Source organism: Oncorhynchus keta, chromosome 24 (genome assembly GCF_023373465.1).
Source record: "Oncorhynchus keta strain PuntledgeMale-10-30-2019 chromosome 24, Oket_V2, whole genome shotgun sequence".
Lineage (NCBI taxonomy): Eukaryota > Metazoa > Chordata > Actinopteri > Salmoniformes > Salmonidae > Oncorhynchus > Oncorhynchus keta.
Window position 1 is genome coordinate 1,509,377 of NC_068444.1, and position 20,143 is coordinate 1,529,519.

Consider the following 20,143-nt stretch of genomic DNA (forward strand, 5'->3'; position numbering starts at 1 on the left):
CCTCCTGCTGTTAAAGAGGTCGTTGACCTCCTGTTGTTAAAGAGGTCGTTGACCTCCTGTTGTTAAAGAGGTCGTTGACCTCCTGTTGTTAAAGAGGTCGTTGACCTCCTGCTGTTAAAGAGGTCGTTGACCTCCTGCTGTTAAAGAGGTCGTTGACCTCCTGCTGTTAAAGAGGTCGTTGATCTCCTGCTGTTAAAGAGGTCGTTGACCTCCTGCTGTTAAAGAGGTCGTTGACCTCCTGTTGTTAAAGAGGTCGTTGACCTCCTGCTGTTAAAGAGGTCGTTGACCTAATGCTGTTAAAGAGGTCGTTGACCTCCTGCTGTTAAAGAGGTCGTTGATCTCCTGTTGTTAAAGAGGTCGTTGACCTCCTGTTGTTAAAGAGGTCGTTGACCTCCTGCTGTTAAAGAGGTCGTTGACCTCCTGCTGTTAAAGAGGTCGTTGACCTCCTGCTGTTAAAGAGGTTGTTGACCTCCTGCTGTTAAAGAGGTTGTTGACCTCCTGTTGTTAAAGAGGTCGTTGACCTCCTGCTGTTAAAGAGGTCGTTGACCTCCTGCTGCTGTTGTTGACCTCCTGCTGTTAAAGAGGTCGTTGACCTCCTGCTGTTAAAGAGGTCGTTGACCTCCTGTTGTTAAAGAGGTCGTTGACCTCCTGCTGTTAAAGAGGTCGTTGACCTCCTGCTGTTAAAGAGGTCGTTGACCTCCTGTTGTTAAAGAGGTCGTTGACCTCCTGCTGTTAAAGAGGTCGTTGATCTCCTGCTGTTAAAGAGGTTGTTGACCTCCTGCTGTTAAAGAGGTCGTTGACCTCCTGTTGTTAAAGAGGTCGTTGACCTCCTGCTGTTAAAGAGGTCGTTGACCTCCTGCTGTTAAAGAGGTCGTTGACCTCCTGCTGTTAAAGAGGTCGTTGACCTCCTGCTGTTAAAGAGGTTGTTGATCTCCTGTTGTTAAAGAGGTCGTTGACCTCCTGTTGTTAAAGAGGTCGTTGACCTCCTGCTGTTAAAGAGGTCGTTGACCTCCTGCTGTTAAAGAGGTCGTTGACCTCCTGCTGTTAAAGAGGTCGTTGACCTCCTGCTGTTAAAGAGGTCATTGACCTCCTGCTGTTAAAGAGGTCGTTGACCTCCTGCTGTTAAAGAGGTCGTTGACCTCCTGCTGTTAGAGGTCGTTGACCTCCTGCTGTTAAAGAGGTCATTGACCTCCTGCTGTTAAAGAGGTCGTTGACCTCCTGCTGTTAAAGAGGTCGTTGACCTCCTGTTGTTAAAGAGGTCGTTGACCTCCTGCTGCTGTTGTTGACCTCCTGCTGTTAAAGAGGTCGTTGACCTCCTGCTGTTAAAGAGGTTGTTGACCTCCTGCTGTTAAAGAGGTCGTTGACCTCCTGCTGCTGTTGTTGACCTCCTGCTGTTAAAGAGGTCGTTGACCTCCTGCTGCTGTTGTTGACCTCCTGCTGTTAAAGAGGTTGTTGACCTCCTGCTGTTAAAGAGGTCGTTGACCTCCTGCTGTTAAAGAGGTCGTTGACCTCCTGTTGTTAAAGAGGTTGTTGACCTCCTGCTGTTAAAGAGGTCGTTGACCTCCTGCTGTTAAAGAGGTCGTTGACCTCCTGCTGTTAAAGAGGTCGTTGACCTCCTGCTGTTAAAGAGGTCGTTGACCTCCTGCTGTTAAAGAGGTCGTTGACCTCCTGCTGTTAAAGAGGTTGTTGACCTCCTGCTGTTAAAGAGGTTGTTGACCTCCTGCTGTTAAAGAGGTCGTTGACCTCCTGCTGTTAAAGAGGTCGTTGACCTCCTGCTGTTAAAGAGGTTGTTGACCTCCTGCTGTTAAAGAGGTCGTTGACCTCCTGCTGTTAAAGAGGTCGTTGACCTCCTGCTGTTAAAGAGGTCGTTGACCTCCTGCTGTTAAAGAGGTTGTTGACCTCCTGTTGTTAAAGAGGTCGTTGACCTCCTGCTGTTAAAGAGGTCGTTGACCTCCTGCTGCTGTTGTTGACCTCCTGCTGTTAAAGAGGTCGTTGACCTCCTGCTGTTAAAGAGGTCGTTGACCTCCTGCTGTTAAAGAGGTCGTTGACCTCCTGCTGTTAAAGAGGTCGTTGACCTCCTGCTGTTAAAGAGGTCGTTGACCTCCTGCTGTTAAAGAGGTCGTTGACCTCCTGCTGTTAAAGAGGTCGTTGACCTCCTGCTGCTGTTGTTGACCTCCTGCTGTTAAAGAGGTCGTTGACCTCCTGCTGTTAAAGAGGTCGTTGACCTCCTGCTGTTAAAGAGGTCGTTGACCTCCTGCTGCTGTTGTTGACCTCCTGCTGTTAAAGAGGTCGTTGACCTCCTGCTGTTAAAGAGGTCGTTGACCTCCTGCTGTTAAAGAGGTCGTTGACCTCCTGCTGTTAAAGAGGTCGTTGACCTCCTGCTGTTAAAGAGGTCGTTGACCTCCTGCTGCTGTTGTTGACCTCCTGCTGTTAAAGAGGTCGTTGACCTCCTGCTGTTAAAGAGGTCGTTGACCTCCTGCTGTTAAAGAGGTTGTTGACCTCCTGCTGTTAAAGAGGTCGTTGATCTCCTGTTGTTAAAGAGGTCGTTGACCTCCTGTTGTTAAAGAGGTCGTTGACCTCCTGCTGTTAAAGAGGTTGTTGACCTCCTGCTGTTAAAGAGGTCGTTGACCTCCTGCTGTTAAAGAGGTCGTTGACCTCCTGCTGTTAAAGAGGTCGTTGACCTCCTGCTGCTGTTGTTGACCTCCTGCTGTTAAAGAGGTCGTTGACCTCCTGCTGTTAAAGAGGTTGTTGACCTCCTGCTGTTAAAGAGGTCGTTGACCTCCTGCTGCTGTTGTTGACCTCCTGCTGTTAAAGAGGTCGTTGACCTCCTGCTGTTAAAGAGGTCGTTGATCTCCTGCTGTTAAAGAGGTCGTTGACCTCCTGCTGTTAAAGAGGTCGTTGACCTCCTGCTGCTGTTGTTGACCTCCTGCTGTTAAAGAGGTCGTTGACCTCCTGCTGTTAAAGAGGTCGTTGACCTCCTGCTGTTAAAGAGGTCGTTGACCTCCTGCTGCTGTTGTTGACCTCCTGCTGTTAAAGAGGTCGTTGACCTCCTGTTGTTAAAGAGGTCGTTGACCTCCTGCTGTTAAAGAGGTCGTTGACCTCCTGCTGTTAAAGAGGTCGTTGATCTCCTGTTGTTAAAGAGGTCGTTGACCTCCTGCTGTTAAAGAGGTTGTTGACCTCCTGCTGTTAAAGAGGTCGTTGACCTCCTGCTGTTAAAGAGGTCATTGACCTCCTGCTGCTGTTGTTGACCTCCTGCTGTTAAAGAGGTTGTTGACCTCCTGCTGCTGTTGTTGACCTCCTGCTGCTGTTGTTGACCTCCTGCTGTTAAAGAGGTCGTTGACCTCCTGCTGCTGTTGTTGACCTCCTGCTGTTAAAGAGGTTGTTGACCTCCTGCTGCTGTTGTTGACCTCCTGCTGTTAAAGAGGTTGTTGACCTCCTGCTGCTGTTGTTGACCTCCTGCTGCTGTTGTTGACCTCCTGCTGTTAAAGAGGTTGTTGACCTCCTGCTGCTGTTGTTGACCTCCTGCTGCTGTTGTTGACCTCCTGCTGTTAAAGAGGTTGTTGACCTCCTGCTGCTGTTGTTGACCTCCTGCTGTTAAAGAGGTCGTTGACCTCCTGCTGCTAAAGAGGTCATTGACCTCCTGCTGCTGTTGTTGACCTCCTGCTGTTAAAGAGGTCGTTGACCTCCTGCTGTTAAAGAGGTCGTTGATCTCCTGCTGTTAAAGAGGTCATTGACCTCCTGCTGCTGTTGTTGACCTCCTGCTGTTAAAGAGGTCGTTGACCTCCTGCTGCTAAAGAGGTCATTGACCTCCTGCTGCTGTTGTTGACCTCCTGCTGTTAAAGAGGTCGTTGACCTCCTGCTGCTAAAGAGGTCGCTGATCCGACGCTATCATCGAGGCCAAGGCCACTGAGCCGACGTTGAGCCCAGCAGCAAAGGCAACTGCGAAACCATCTTGCAGCCTGGTGACATTGGAGGTATCCGAGTGCCCACAATTGCGTGGAAAACTGTGAGCTGACAGTGAGTTTGATGAGTTACGGAGAAATACAAGCAAACGGACACCCCCTAGTTGAGAACACCTTTATTTAACCAGGTAGGCAAGTTGAAAACAAGTTCTCATTTACAATTGCGACCTGGCCAAGATAAAGCAAAGCAGTTCGACAGATACAACAACACAGAGTTACACATGGAGTAAAACCAACATACAGTCAATAATACAGTATAAACAAGTCTATATACAATGTGAGCAAATGAGGTGAGAAGGGAGGTAAAGGCAAAAAAGGCCATGGTGGCAAAGTAAATACAATATAGCAAGTAAAACACTGGAATTTTTACATTTACATTTAAGTCATTTAGCAGACTCTTATCCAGAGCGACTTACAAATTGGTGCATTCACCTTATGACATCGAGTGGAACAGCCACTTTACAATAGTGCATCTAAATCTTTTAAAGGGGGGGGGGGTGAGAAGGATTACTTTATCCTATCCTAGGTATTCCTTAAAGAGGTGGGGTTTCAGGTGTCTCCGGAAGGTGGTGATTGACTCCGCTGTCCTGGCGTCGTGAGGGAGTTTGTTCCACCATTGGGGGGCCAGAGCAGCGAACAGTTTTGACTGGGCTGAGCGGGAACTGTACTTCCTCAGTGGTAGGGAGGCGAGCAGGCCAGAGGTGGATGAACGCAGTGCCCTTGTTTGGGTGTAGGGCCTGATCAGAGCCTGGAGGTACTGAGGTGCCGTTCCCCTCACAGCTCCGTAGGCAAGCACCATGGTCTTGTAGCGGATGCGAGCTTCAACTGGAAGCCAGTGGAGAGAGCGGAGGAGCGGGGTGACGTGAGAGAACTTGGGAAGGTTGAACACCAGACGGGCTGCGGCGTTCTGGATGAGTTGTAGGGGTTTAATGGCACAGGCAGGGAGCCCAGCCAACAGCGAGTTGCAGTAATCCAGACGGGAGATGACAAGTGCCTGGATTAGGACCTGCGCCGCTTCCTGTGTGAGGCAGGGTCGTACTCTGCGGATGTTGTAGAGCATGAACCTACAGGAACGGGCCACCGCCTTGATGTTAGTTGAGAACGACAGGGTGTTGTCCAGGATCACGCCAAGGTTCTTAGCGCTCTGGGAGGAGGACACAATGGAGTTGTCAACCGTGATAGCGAGATCATGGAACGGGCAGTCCTTCCCGGGAGGAAGAGCAGCTCCGTCTTGCCGAGGTTCAGCTTGAGGTGGTGATCCGTCATCCACACTGATATGTCTGCCAGACATGCAGAGATGCGATTCGCCACCTGGTCATCAGAAGGGGGAAAGGAGAAGATTAATTGTGTGTCGTCTGCATAGCAATGATAGGAGAGACCATGTGAGGTTATGACAGAGCCAAGTGACTTGGTGTATAGCGAGAATAGGAGAGGGCCTAGAACAGAGCCACGCGGTGTGGAGCGTTTGTATGGTCTGTGCAGAGAGGAGAGAACAGGGACAGACACATAGTTGACAGGCTACAGAAGAGGCTACGCTAATGCAAGGAGATTGGAATGACAAGTGGACTACACGTCTCGAATGTTCAGAAAGTTAAGCTTACGTAGCAAGAATCTTATTGACTAAAATGATTAAAATGATACAGTACTGCTGAAGTAGGCTAGCTGGCAGTGGCTGCGTTGTTGACTTTGTAGGCTAGCTGGCAGTGGCTGCGTTGTTGACACTACACTAATCAAGTCGTTCCGTTGAGTGTAATAGTTTCTACAGTGCTGCTATTCGGGGGCTAGCTGGCTAGCTAGCAGTGTTGATTACGTTACGTTGCTAAAAGAACGACAATAGCTGGCTAGCTAACCTAGAAAATCGCTCTAGACTACACAATTATCTTTGATACAAAGACGGCAATGTAGCTAGCTACGATCAAACAAATCAAACCGTTGTGCTGTAATGAAGTGAAATGAAAATGTGATACTACCTGTGGAGCGAAGCGGAATGCGACCGGGTTGTTGAGTGCGGTAGTTCTATTCAGTAGACGTTGGCTAGCTGTTGGCTAGCTAGCAGTGTCTCCTACGTCAAGGATGACAAATAGCTGGCTAGCTAACCTCGGTAAATTAAGATAATCGCTCTAAGACTACACACTCTAAACTACACAATTATCTTGGATACGAAGACAGCAAAGACAACTATGTAGCTAGCTAACACTACACTAATCAAGTCGTTGAGTAGGGTATTGGAGGCTATTTTGTAAATTACATCGCCAAAGTCGAGGATTGGTAGGATGGTCAGTTTTACAAGGGTATGTTTGGCAGCATTAGTGAAGGATGCTTTGTTGCGAAATAGGAAGCCAATTCTAGATTTAACTTTGGATTGGAGATGTTTGATATGGGTCTGGAAGGAGAGTTTACAGTCTAACCAGACACCTAAGTATTTGTAGTTGTCCACGTATTCTAAGTCAGAGCCGTCCAGAGTAGTGATGTTGGACAGGCGGGTAGGTGCAGGTAGCGATCGGTTGAAGATCATGCATTTAGTTTTACTTGTATTTAAAAGCAATTGGAGGCCACGGAAGGAGAGTTGTATGGCATTGAAGCTTGCCTGGAGGGTTGTTAACACAGTGTCCAAAGAAGGGCCGGAAGTATACAGAATGGTGTCGTCTGCGTAGAGGTGGATCAGGGACTCACCAGCAGCAAGAGCGACCTCATTGATGTATACAGAGAAGAGAGTCGGTCCAAGAATTGAACCCTGTGGCACCCCCATAGAGACTGCCAGAGGTCCGGACAGCAGACCCTCCGATTTGACACACTGAACTCTATCAGAGAAGTAGTTGGTGAACCAGGCGAGGCAATCATTTGAGAAACCAAGGCTGTCGAGTCTGCCGATGAGGCCGTGGTGGTTGACAGAGTCGAAAGCCTTGGCCAGATCAATGAATACGGCTGCACAGTAATGTTTCTTATCGATGGCTGTTAAGATATCGTTTAGGACCTTGAGCGTGGCTGAGGTGCACCCATGACCAGCTCTGAAACCAGATTGCATAGCAGAGAAGGTATGGTGAGATTCGAAATGGTCGGTAATCTGTTTGTTGACTTGGCTTTCAAGACCTTAGAAAGGCATGGTAGGATAGATATAGGTCTGTAGCAGTTTGGGTCAAGAGTGTCCCCCCCTTTGAAGAGGGGGATGACCAGGCATCCTCTACTGACGGGATGAGATCAATATCCTTCCAGGATACCCCGGCCAGGTCGATTAGAAAGGCCTGCTCGCTGAAGTGTTTCAGGGAGCGTTTTACAGTGATGAGTGGAGGTCGTTTAAAAAAAAAAATGTATGTGAAAAAAAGTTGTAAATATATATATATATATATACAGGACACGACAAGACGAGGACAAAAGACGTCTGAACTGCTATGCCATCTCGGGCAATATGTGGTGGAAACAATGGGCCAGCAAGAAGAGGATAATGAGAGGGAAGAGGCGGCTTTTCAGCACTCTGGAAGCTGTACTGGGAAACATTTCAGCACGATTTAACCAACCAAACAGCTGGTATTACGGTAATTAGCATATATTCTGCACTGCATTGACGGGTATTGTGCATGTAGCTGTGTAGTGTTGTCATTTCTCCAGATGGTTATGATTTGTTTGTAAAGTGGTGCAGCAGCCTGATATCTTGAGACAGCCGGGCTGTGAATACATTGTGTGGAATGGAGTATGATCAATCCTGTATTATCAGCAAGCTAAAATAGTTGTGCCCCCTTAATCATTTCTGACGCCCCCTTAAGAATTTCTGACACCCCCTAAATAATTTCTGACGCCCCCTAAATAATTTCTGAAGCCCCCTAAATCATTTCTGACGCCCCCTAAATCATTTCTGACGCCCCCTAAATCATTTCTGACACCCCCTAAATCATTTCTGACGCCCCCTAAATCATTTCTGACGCCCCCTAAATCATTTCTGACGCCCCCTAAATCATTTCTGACGCCCCCTAAATCATTTCTGACGCCCCCTAAATCATTTCTGACACCCTGTGTTCACCCTGCCACCTGGCTATGGGTTGTGTACCTCCTGGCTATGGGTTGTGTACCTCCTGGCTATGGGTTGTGTACCTCCTGGCTATGGGTTGTGTACCTCCTGGCTATGGGTTGTGTACCTCCTGGCTATGGGTTGTGTACCTCCTGCCTCCTGGCTATGGGTTGTGTACCTCATGGCTATGGGTTGTGTACCTCCTGGCTATGGGTTGTGTACCTCCTGCCACCTGGCTATGGGTTGTGTACCTCCTGGCTATGGGTTGTGTACCTCCTGGCTATGGGTTGTGTACCTCCTGGCTATGGGTTGTGTACCTCCTGGCTATGGGTTGTGTACCTCCTGGCTATGGGTTGTGTACCTCCTGCCACCTGGCTATGGGTTGTGTACCTCCTGGCTATGGGTTGTGTTTTACATGAAAAGGCATTTTACTATCATAGTGCATTTATCCCTCCGCTGAGCCCTGACAACACTATTTTCCCCACTTCAAATAGCCATTATAAAACGTGCACCAATGGAGAACAAGACCAGACACAGATCAATGCAAAACCCCACAGTCTGGAAACAGAATCAGTTCTACAGAATAACGATGGCAAACATCAGACTTCTCTTTCACCGCCTGCTGTCAGCCTAGCCTACGGTTAGCCAAAAGGTACCGGAATATCAGTCTGCTGTCAGCCTAGCCTACGGTTAGCCAAAAGGTACCGGAATATCAGTCTGCTGTCAGCCTAGCCTACGGTTAGCCAAAAGGTACCGGAATATCAGTCTGCTGTCAGCCTAGCCTACGGTTAGCCAAAAGGTACCGGAATATCAGTCTGCTGTCAGCCTAGCCTACGGTTAGCCAAAAGGTACCGGAATATCAGTCTGCTGTTGTGGCATTTTGGATCATTCTGATTGGTCAAGAGAGTAGAGCAAAAGTGATTTTCTTTGTTGTTGTAAAGAAATAAAAATATATTATAACAGTAAAATAATTTCAAATGACAGAGAGATCGTGTTTTCAGAGATCCCATGACATAGAAAGATCGTGAGCACGTGTTTTCAGAGATCCTATGACATAGAGAGATTGTGAGCTCATGTTTTCAGAGATCCCATGACATAGAGAGATCGTGAGCTCGTGTTTTCAGAGATCCTATGACATAGAGAGATCGTGAGCTCGTGTTTTCAGAGGTCCTATGACATAGAGAGATCGTGAGCTCGTGTTTTCAGAGATCCTATGACATAGAGAGATTGTGAGCTCGTGTTTTCAGAGATCCCATGACATAGAGAGATCGTGAGCTCGTGTTTTCAGAGATCCTATGACATAGAGAGATCGTGAGCTCGTGTTTTCAGAGATCCTATGACATAGAGAGATTGTGAGCTCGTGTTTTCAGAGATCTATGACATAGAGAGATCGTGAGCTCGTGTTTTCAGAGATCCTATGACATAGAGAGATCGTGAGCTCGTGTTTTCAGAGATCCTATGACATAGAGAGATTGTGAGCTCGTGTTTTCAGAGATCCCATGACAGAGAGAGATCGTGAGCTCGTGTTTTCAGAGATCCTATGACATAGAGAGATTGTGAGCTCGTGTTTTTAGAGATCCTTACCGTCCTGACAACGTGGTCCTGATCGGTCTTGGGGACACAGGCAGTGGAAGCCATTGATTTCATCAACACAGGTTGCACCAAACACACACGGCGAGGACTGGCATTCGTTGATATCTGACACACACACACACACACACACACACACACACACACACACACACACACACACACACACACACACACACACACACACACACACACACACAATAGCAGTCAGGAACGATCCAATTACGTTTGACATTAAGCCTTTAACGACACTCTTTTGAATTTAGATTTTTTTGGATCATCAAAAACAGTCTCTGCAACACATTTGTTTTACCTTTATATAACTAGGCAAGTCAGTAAAGAACAAATTCTTATTTCGCAACGACGGCCTACCCTGGCTAAACCTGGAAGACGCTGTGCCAATTGTGCGTCGCCCTATGGGATTCCCAATCACGGCCGGATGTGATACAGGTTGGATTTGAACCAGGGACTGTAGTGACACCTCAGGCCGGTGCTGCAGAGCATCAGAGCGCCCCAGAGCCTCAGAGCGCCCCCAGAGCGCACCAGAGCCTCAGAGCGCCCCCAGAGCACACCAGAGCCTCAGAGCGCCCCCAGAGCGCACCAGAGCCTCAGAGCGCCCCCAGAGCGCACCAGAGCCTCAGAGCGCCTCAGAGCCTCAGAGCGCCCCAGATCCTCAGAGCGCCCCAGAGCCTCAGAGCGCCCCAGATCCTCAGAGCGCCCCAGATCCTCAGAGCGCCCCAGAGCCTCAGAGCGCCCCAGATCCTCAGAGCGCCCCAGAGCCTCAGAGCGCCCCAGATCCTCAGAGCGCCCCAGAGCCTCAGAGCGCCCCAGATCCTCAGAGCGCCCCAGATCCTCAGAGCGCCCCAGATCCTCAGAGCGCCCCAGAGCCTCAGAGCGCCCCAGATCCTCAGAGCGCCCCAGAGCCTCAGAGCGCCCCAGAGCCTCAGAGCGCCCCAGAGCCTCAGAGCGCACCAGAGCCTCAGAGTGCCCCAGATCCTCAGAGCGCCCCAGAGCCCCAGAGCCTCAAAGCGCCCCAGAGTGCCCCAGATCCTCAGAGCGCCCCAGAGCCTCAGAGCGTCCCAGATCCTCAGAGCGCCCCAGAGCCTCAGAGCGCCCCAGAGCCTCAGAGCGTCCCAGATCCTCAGAGCGTCCCAGAGCCTCAGAGCGCCCCAGATCCTCAGAGCGCCAGAGTTTAATCACCGGCAGAGAGAGACCTGGCTGTTTAATCACCTGTAGAGAGAGAGACCTGGCTGTTTAATCACCTGTAGAGAGAGAGAGACCTGGCTGTTTAATCACCTGCAGAGAGAGACCTGGCTGTTTAATCACCTGCAGAGAGAGACCTGGCTGTTTAATCACCTGCAGAGAGAGACCTGGCTGTTTAATCACCTGTAGAGAGAGAGACCTGGCTGTTTAATCACCTGTAGAGAGAGAGACCTGGCTGTTTAATCACCTGCAGAGAGAGAGACCTGGCTGTTTAATCACCTGTAGAGAGAGAGACCTGGCTGTTTAATCACCTGTAGAGAGAGACCTGGCTGTTTAATCACCTGTAGAGAGAGACCTGGCTGTTTAATCACCTGTAGAGAGAGACCTGGCTGTTTAATCACCTGCAGAGAGAGACCTGGCTGTTTAATCACCTGCAGAGAGAGACCTGGCTGTTTAATCACCTGCAGAGAGAGACCTGGCTGTTTAATCACCTGTAGAGAGAGACCTGGCTGTTTAATCACCTGTAGAGAGAGACCTGGCTGTTTAATCACCTGTAGAGAGAGAGACCTGGCTGTTTAATCACCTGTAGAGAGAGAGACCTGGCTGTTTAATCACCTGCAGAGAGAGACCTGGCTGTTTAATCACCTGTAGAGAGAGAGACCTGGCTGTTTAATCACCTGTAGAGAGAGAGACCTGGCTGTTTAATCACCTGCAGAGAGAGACCTGGCTGTTTAATCACCTGCAGAGAGAGACCTGGCTGTTTAATCACCTGTAGAGAGAGACCTGGCTGTTTAATCACCTGCAGAGAGAGACCTGGCTGTTTAATCACCTGCAGAGAGAGACCTGGCTGTTTAATCACCTGTAGAGAGAGACCTGGCTGTTTAATCACCTGCAGAGAGAGAGACCTGGCTGTTTAATCACCTGTAGAGAGAGACCTGGCTGTTTAATCACCTGTAGAGAGAGACCTGGCTGTTTAATCACCTGTAGAGAGAGACCTGGCTGTTTAATCACCTGTAGAGAGAGAGACCTGGCTGTTTAATCACCTGTAGAGAGAGAGACCTGGCTGTTTAATCACCTGCAGAGAGAGAGACCTGGCTGTTTAATCACCTGTAGAGAGAGACCTGGCTGTTTAATCACCTGTAGAGAGAGAGACCTGGCTGTTTAATCACCTGTAGAGAGAGACCTGGCTGTTTAATCACCTGTAGAGAGAGACCTGGCTGTTTAATCACCTGTAGAGAGAGACCTGGCTGTTTAATCACCTGCAGAGAGAGACCTGGCTGTTTAATCACCTGCAGAGAGAGAGACCTGGCTGTTTAATCACCTGTAGAGAGAGACCTGGCTGTTTAATCACCTGTAGAGAGAGACCTGGCTGTTTAATCACCTGCAGAGAGAGAGACCTGGCTGTTTAATCACCTGTAGAGAGAGACCTGGCTGTTTAATCACCTGTAGAGAGAGAGACCTGGCTGTTTAATCACCTGTAGAGAGAGACCTGGCTGTTTAATCACCTGTAGAGAGAGACCTGGCTGTTTAATCACCTGTAGAGAGAGAGACCTGGCTGTTTAATCACCTGCAGAGAGAGACCTGGCTGTTTAATCACCTGTAGAGAGAGACCTGGCTGTTTAATCACCTGTAGAGAGAGACCTGGCTGTTTAATCACCTGCAGAGAGAGACCTGGCTGTTTAATCACCTGTAGAGAGAGACCTGGCTGTTTAATCACCTGTAGAGAGAGACCTGGCTGTTTAATCACCTGTAGAGAGAGACCTGGCTGTTTAATCACCTGCAGAGAGAGACCTGGCTGTTTAATCACCTGTAGAGAGAGAGACCTGGCTGTTTAATCACCTGTAGAGAGAGAGACCTGGCTGTTTAATCACCTGTAGAGAGAGACCTGGCTGTTTAATCACCTGTAGAGAGAGACCTGGCTGTTTAATCACCTGCAGAGAGAGAGACCTGGCTGTTTAATCACCTGCAGAGAGAGAGACCTGGCTGTTTAATCACCTGTAGAGAGAGACCTGGCTGTTTAATCACCTGCAGAGAGAGACCTGGCTGTTTAATCACCTGCAGAGAGAGACCTGGCTGTTTAATCACCTGTAGAGAGAGACCTGGCTGTTTAATCACCTGTAGAGAGAGACCTGGCTGTTTAATCACCTGCAGAGAGAGACCTGGCTGTTTAATCACCTGCAGAGAGAGAGACCTGGCTGTTTAATCACCTGCAGAGAGAGACCTGGCTGTTTAATCACCTGTAGAGAGAGACCTGGCTGTTTAATCACCTGTAGAGAGAGACCTGGCTGTTTAATCACCTGTAGAGAGAGACCTGGCTGTTTAATCACCTGCAGAGAGAGACCTGGCTGTTTAATCACCTGCAGAGAGAGAGACCTGGCTGTTTAATCACCTGTAGAGAGAGACCTGGCTGTTTAATCACCTGTAGAGAGAGACCTGGCTGTTTAATCACCTGCAGAGAGAGACCTGGCTGTTTAATCACCTGTAGAGAGAGACCTGGCTGTTTAATCACCTGTAGAGAGAGAGACCTGGCTGTTTAATCACCTGCAGAGAGAGACCTGGCTGTTTAATCACCTGCAGAGAGAGACCTGGCTGTTTAATCACCTGCAGAGAGAGACCTGGCTGTTTAATCACCTGTAGAGAGAGAGACCTGGCTGTTTAATCACCTGCAGAGAGAGACCTGGCTGTTTAATCACCTGCAGAGAGAGACCTGGCTGTTTAATCACCTGCAGAGAGAGAGACCTGGCTGTTTAATCACCTGCAGAGAGAGACCTGGCTGTTTAATCACCTGTAGAGAGAGAGACCTGGCTGTTTAATCACCTGCAGAGAGAGACCTGGCTGTTTAATCACCCGCAGAGAGAGACCTGGCTGTTTAATCACCTGTAGAGAGAGACCTGGCTGTTTAATCACCTGCAGAGAGAGACCTGGCTGTTTAATCACCTGCAGAGAGAGAGACCTGGCTGTTTAATCACCTGCAGAGAGAGACCTGGCTGTTTAATCACCTGCAGAGAGAGACCTGGCTGTTTAATCACCTGTAGAGAGAGAGACCTGGCTGTTTAATCACCTGCAGAGAGAGACCTGGCTGTTTAATCACCTGTAGAGAGAGACCTGGCTGTTTAATCACCTGTAGAGAGAGACCTGGCTGTTTAATCACCTGTAGAGAGAGACCTGGCTGTTTAATCACCTGCAGAGAGAGACCTGGCTGTTTAATCACCTGCAGAGAGAGAGACCTGGCTGTTTAATCACCTGCAGAGAGAGACCTGGCTGTTTAATCACCTGCAGAGAGAGACCTGGCTGTTTAATCACCTGTAGAGAGAGACCTGGCTGTTTAATCACCTGCAGAGAGAGACCTGGCTGTTTAATCACCTGCAGAGAGAGACCTGGCTGTTTAATCACCTGCAGAGAGAGACCTGGCTGTTTAATCACCTGTAGAGAGAGACCTGGCTGTTTAATCACCTGTAGAGAGAGACCTGGCTGTTTAATCACCTGCAGAGAGAGACCTGGCTGTTTAATCACCTGCAGAGAGAGAGACCTGGCTGTTTAATCACCTGTAGAGAGAGACCTGGCTGTTTAATCACCTGTAGAGAGAGACCTGGCTGTTTAATCACCTGCAGAGAGAGAGACCTGGCTGTTTAATCACCTGCAGAGAGAGAGACCTGGCTGTTTAATCACCTGTAGAGAGAGAGACCTGGCTGTTTAATCACCTGTAGAGAGAGACCTGGCTGTTTAATCACCTGCAGAGAGAGAGACCTGGCTGTTTAATCACCTGTAGAGAGAGACCTGGCTGTTTAATCACCTGTAGAGAGAGACCTGGCTGTTTAATCACCTGCAGAGAGAGACCTGGCTGTTTAATCACCTGCAGAGAGAGACCTGGCTGTTTAATCACCTGCAGAGAGAGAGACCTGGCTGTTTAATCACCTGCAGAGAGAGACCTGGCTGTTTAATCACCTGCAGAGAGAGACCTGGCTGTTTAATCACCTGCAGAGAGAGACCTGGCTGTTTAATCACCTGTAGAGAGAGAGACCTGGCTGTTTAATCACCTGCAGAGAGAGACCTGGCTGTTTAATCACCTGCAGAGAGAGACCTGGCTGTTTAATCACCTGTAGAGAGAGACAGACTGGCTGTTTAATCACCTGCAGAGAGAGACCTGGCTGTTTAATCACCTGCAGAGAGAGAGACCTGGCTGTTTAATCACCTGCAGAGAGAGAGACCTGGCTGTTTAATCACCTGTAGAGAGAGAGACCTGGCTGTTTAATCACCTGCAGAGAGAGAGACCTGGCTGTTTAATCACCTGCAGAGAGAGACCTGGCTGTTTAATCACCTGTAGAGAGAGACCTGGCTGTTTAATCACCTGTAGAGAGAGACCTGGCTGTTTAATCACCTGTAGAGAGAGAGACCTGGCTGTTTAATCACCTGTAGAGAGAGACCTGGCTGTTTAATCACCTGTAGAGAGAGACCTGGCTGTTTAATCACCTGTAGAGAGAGACCTGGCTGTTTAATCACCTGCAGAGAGAGACCTGGCTGTTTAATCACCTGTAGAGAGAGAGACCTGGCTGTTTAATCACCTGCAGAGAGAGACCTGGCTGTTTAATCACCTGTAGAGAGAGACCTGGCTGTTTAATCACCTGCAGAGAGAGACCTGGCTGTTTAATCACCTGTAGAGAGAGACCTGGCTGTTTAATCACCTGTAGAGAGAGACCTGGCTGTTTAATCACCTGTAGAGAGAGACCTGGCTGTTTAATCACCTGCAGAGAGAGACCTGGCTGTTTAATCACCTGTAGAGAGAGACCTGGCTGTTTAATCACCTGTAGAGAGAGACCTGGCTGTTTAATCACCTGTAGAGAGAGACCTGGCTGTTTAATCACCTGCAGAGAGAGACCTGGCTGTTTAATCACCTGTAGAGAGAGAGACCTGGCTGTTTAATCACCTGTAGAGAGAGACCTGGCTGTTTAATCACCTGCAGAGAGAGACCTGGCTGTTTAATCACCTGCAGAGAGAGACCTGGCTGTTTAATCACCTGTAGAGAGAGACCTGGCTGTTTAATCACCTGTAGAGAGAGACCTGGCTGTTTAATCACCTGTAGAGAGACCTGGCTGTTTAATCACCTGTAGAGAGAGAGACCTGGCTGTTTAATCACCTGTAGAGAGAGACCTGGCTGTTTAATCACCTGTAGAGAGAGAGACCTGGCTGTTTAATCACCTGTAGAGAGAGACCTGGCTGTTTAATCACCTGTAGAGAGAGACCTGGCTGTTTAATCACCTGCAGAGAGAGACCTGGCTGTTTAATCACCTGCAGAGAGAGAGACCTGGCTGTTTAATCACCTGCAGAGAGAGACCTGGCTGTTTAATCACCTGTAGAGAGAGAGACCTGGCTGTTTAATCACCTGCAGAGAGAGAGACCTGGCTGTTTAATCACCTGCAGAGAGAGACCTGGCTGTTTAATCACCTGCAGAGAGAGACCTGGCTGTTTAATCACCTGTAGAGAGAGAGACCTGGCTGTTTAATCACCTGCAGAGAGAGACCTGGCTGTTTAATCACCTGTAGAGAGAGAGACCTGGCTGTTTAATCACCTGTAGAGAGAGAGACCTGGCTGTTTAATCACCTGTAGAGAGAGACCTGGCTGTTTAATCACCTGCAGAGAGAGACCTGGCTGTTTAATCACCTGCAGAGAGAGACCTGGCTGTTTAATCACCTGCAGAGAGAGACCTGGCTGTTTAATCACCTGTAGAGAGAGAGACCTGGCTGTTTAATCACCTGTAGAGAGAGACCTGGCTGTTTAATCACCTGTAGAGAGAGACCTGGCTGTTTAATCACCTGCAGAGAGAGACCTGGCTGTTTAATCACCTGTAGAGAGAGAGACCTGGCTGTTTAATCACCTGTAGAGAGAGACCTGGCTGTTTAATCACCTGTAGAGAGAGAGACCTGGCTGTTTAATCACCTGTAGAGAGAGACCTGGCTGTTTAATCACCTGCAGAGAGAGAGACCTGGCTGTTTAATCACCTGTAGAGAGAGACCTGGCTGTTTAATCACCTGTAGAGAGAGACCTGGCTGTTTAATCACCTGCAGAGAGAGACCTGGCTGTTTAATCACCTGCAGAGAGAGAGACCTGGCTGTTTAATCACCTGTAGAGAGAGACCTGGCTGTTTAATCACCTGTAGAGAGAGAGACCTGGCTGTTTAATCACCTGCAGAGAGAGACCTGGCTGTTTAATCACCTGCAGAGAGAGAGACCTGGCTGTTTAATCACCTGCAGAGAGAGACCTGGCTGTTTAATCACCTGCAGAGAGAGAGACCTGGCTGTTTAATCACCTGCAGAGAGAGACCTGGCTGTTTAATCACCTGCAGAGAGAGACCTGGCTGTTTAATCACCTGCAGAGAGAGACCTGGCTGTTTAATCACCTGCAGAGAGAGACCTGGCTGTTTAATCACCTGTAGAGAGAGACCTGGCTGTTTAATCACCTGTAGAGAGAGACCTGGCTGTTTAATCACCTGTAGAGAGAGAGACCTGGCTGTTTAATCACCTGTAGAGAGAGAGACCTGGCTGTTTAATCACCTGTAGAGAGAGACCTGGCTGTTTAATCACCTGCAGAGAGAGACCTGGCTGTTTAATCACCTGCAGAGAGAGACCTGGCTGTTTAATCACCTGCAGAGAGAGACCTGGCTGTTTAATCACCTGTAGAGAGAGAGACCTGGCTGTTTAATCACCTGTAGAGAGAGACCTGGCTGTTTAATCACCTGTAGAGAGAGACCTGGCTGTTTAATCACCTGTAGAGAGAGACCTGGCTGTTTAATCACCTGCAGAGAGAGACCTGGCTGTTTAATCACCTGCAGAGAGAGACCTGGCTGTTTAATCACCTGCAGAGAGAGAGACCTGGCTGTTTAATCACCTGTAGAGAGAGACCTGGCTGTTTAATCACCTGTAGAGAGAGACCTGGCTGTTTAATCACCTGTAGAGAGAGACCTGGCTGTTTAATCACCTGCAGAGAGAGACCTGGCTGTTTAATCACCTGCAGAGAGAGAGACCTGGCTGTTTAATCACCTGTAGAGAGAGACCTGGCTGTTTAATCACCTGCAGAGAGAGACCTGGCTGTTTAATCACCTGTAGAGAGAGACCTGGCTGTTTAATCACCTGTAGAGAGAGAGACCTGGCTGTTTAATCACCTGTAGAGAGAGACCTGGCTGTTTAATCACCTGTAGAGAGAGACCTGGCTGTTTAATCACCTGTAGAGAGAGAGACCTGGCTGTTTAATCACCTGTAGAGAGAGACCTGGCTGTTTAATCACCTGTAGAGAGAGAGACCTGGCTGTTTAATCACCTGTAGAGAGAGACCTGGCTGTTTAATCACCTGCAGAGAGAGACCTGGCTGTTTAATCACCTGCAGAGAGAGAGACCTGGCTGTTTAATCACCTGTAGAGAGAGAGACCTGGCTGTTTAATCACCTGCAGAGAGAGACCTGGCTGTTTAATCACCTGTAGAGAGAGACCTGGCTGTTTAATCACCTGTAGAGAGAGACCTGGCTGTTTAATCACCTGTAGAGAGAGACCTGGCTGTTTAATCACCTGCAGAGAGAGACCTGGCTGTTTAATCACCTGCAGAGAGAGACCTGGCTGTTTAATCACCTGCAGAGAGAGACCTGGCTGTTTAATCACCTGCAGAGAGAGACCTGGCTGTTTAATCACCGGCAGAGAGAGACCTGGCTGTTTAATCACCTGCAGAGAGAGACCTGGCTGTTTAATCACCTGTAGAGAGAGACCTGGCTGTTTAATCACCTGCAGAGAGAGACCTGGCTGTTTAATCACCTGCAGAGAGAGACCTGGCTGTTTAATCACCTGTAGAGAGAGACCTGGCTGTTTAATCACCTGTAGAGAGAGAGACCTGGCTGTTTAATCACCTGTAGAGAGAGACCTGGCTGTTTAATCACCTGCAGAGAGAGACCTGGCTGTTTAATCACCTGCAGAGAGAGACCTGGCTGTTTAATCACCTGCAGAGAGAGACCTGGCTGTTTAATCACCTGTAGAGAGAGAGACCTGGCTGTTTAATCACCTGCAGAGAGAGACCTGGCTGTTTAATCACCTGCAGAGAGAGAGACCTGGCTGTTTAATCACCTGTAGAGAGAGACCTGGCTGTTTAATCACCTGTAGAGAGAGACCTGGCTGTTTAATCACCTGTAGAGAGAGAGACCTGGCTGTTTAATCACCTGTAGAGAGAGACCTGGCTGTTTAATCACCTGCAGAGAGAGACCTGGCTGTTTAATCACCTGCAGAGAGAGACCTGGCTGTTTAATCACCTGCAGAGAGAGACCTGGCTGTTTAATCACCTGCAGAGAGAGACCTGGCTGTTTAATCACCTGTAGAGAGAGACCTGGCTGTTTAATCACCTGCAGAGAGAGACCTGGCTGTTTAATCACCTGTAGAGAGAGACCTGGCTGTTTAATCACCTGTAGAGAGAGAGACCTGGCTGTTTAATCACCTGCAGAGAGAGACCTGGCTGTTTAATCACCTGCAGAGAGAGACCTGGCTGTGTAATCACCTGCAGAGAGAGACCTGGCTGTTTAATCACCTGCAGAGAGAGACCTGGCTGTTTAATCACCTGTAGAGAGAGAGACCTGGCTGTTTAATCACCTGCAGAGAGAGACCTGGCTGTTTAATCACCTGCAGAGAGAGACCTGGCTGTTTAATCACCTGTAGAGAGAGACCTGGCTGTTTAATCACCTGCAGAGAGAGACCTGGCTGTTTAATCACCTGCAGAGAGAGACCTGGCTGTTTAATCACCTGCAGAGAGACCTGGCTGTTTAATCACCTGCAGAGAGAGACCTGGCTGTTTAATCACCTGCAGAGAGAGACCTGGCTGTTTAATCACCTGCAGAGAGAGACCTGGCTGTTTAATCACCTGTAGAGAGAGACCTGGCTGTTTAATCACCTGTAGAGAGAGACCTGGCTGTTTAATCACCTGCAGAGAGAGAGACCTGGCTGTTTAATCACCTGCAGAGAGAGACCTGGCTGTTTAATCACCTGCAGAGAGAGAGACCTGGCTGTTTAATCACCTGCAGAGAGAGACCTGGCTGTTTAATCACCTGTAGAGAGAGAGACCTGGCTGTTTAATCACCTGTAGAGAGAGAGACCTGGCTGTTTAATCACCTGTAGAGAGAGACCTGGCTGTTTAATCACCTGCAGAGAGAGACCTGGCTGTTTAATCACCTGTAGAGAGAGACCTGGCTGTTTAATCACCTGTAGAGAGAGAGACCTGGCTGTTTAATCACCTGCAGAGAGAGACCTGGCTGTTTAATCACCTGTAGAGAGAGACCTGGCTGTTTAATCACCTGTAGAGAGAGAGACCTGGCTGTTTAATCACCGGCAGAGAGAGAGACCTGGCTGTTTAATCACCGGCAGA

At 48.8% G+C, this 20,143-nt stretch overlaps 1 protein-coding gene and 2 long non-coding RNA genes across 11 annotated transcripts in view; 1 reads left to right on the forward strand and 2 right to left on the reverse strand.

Moving 5' to 3' along the window:
• The window catches only part of LOC127911283 (protein jagged-1b-like), a 251,790-nt gene that overhangs the window by 38,260 nt on the left and 193,387 nt on the right, over positions 1–20,143 (reverse strand). For all 9 annotated transcript variants that reach the window (XR_008077703.1, XR_008077707.1, XR_008077702.1 and 6 more), the window contains exon 21: positions 9,550–9,663. Coding sequence is in view for 2 of the 9 variants with exons in the window: in XM_052477450.1 (XP_052333410.1) it covers positions 9,550–9,663 (114 nt within the window). In the remaining 7 variants the exon portion in view is untranslated. The remainder of the gene's footprint in view (positions 1–9,549; positions 9,664–20,143) is intronic.
• Positions 974–2,376, forward strand: LOC127911288 (uncharacterized). Its single transcript, XR_008077722.1, has 3 exons — positions 974–1,052; positions 1,155–1,422; positions 1,709–2,376. It is a non-coding gene; the product is annotated as an uncharacterized LOC127911288 (long non-coding RNA).
• LOC127911290 (uncharacterized) lies at positions 12,910–16,140 on the reverse strand. The gene is made up of 3 exons (XR_008077724.1): positions 16,091–16,140; positions 14,967–15,090; positions 12,910–13,009 (listed from the first exon to the last, which is right to left on the reverse strand). It is a non-coding gene; the product is annotated as an uncharacterized LOC127911290 (long non-coding RNA).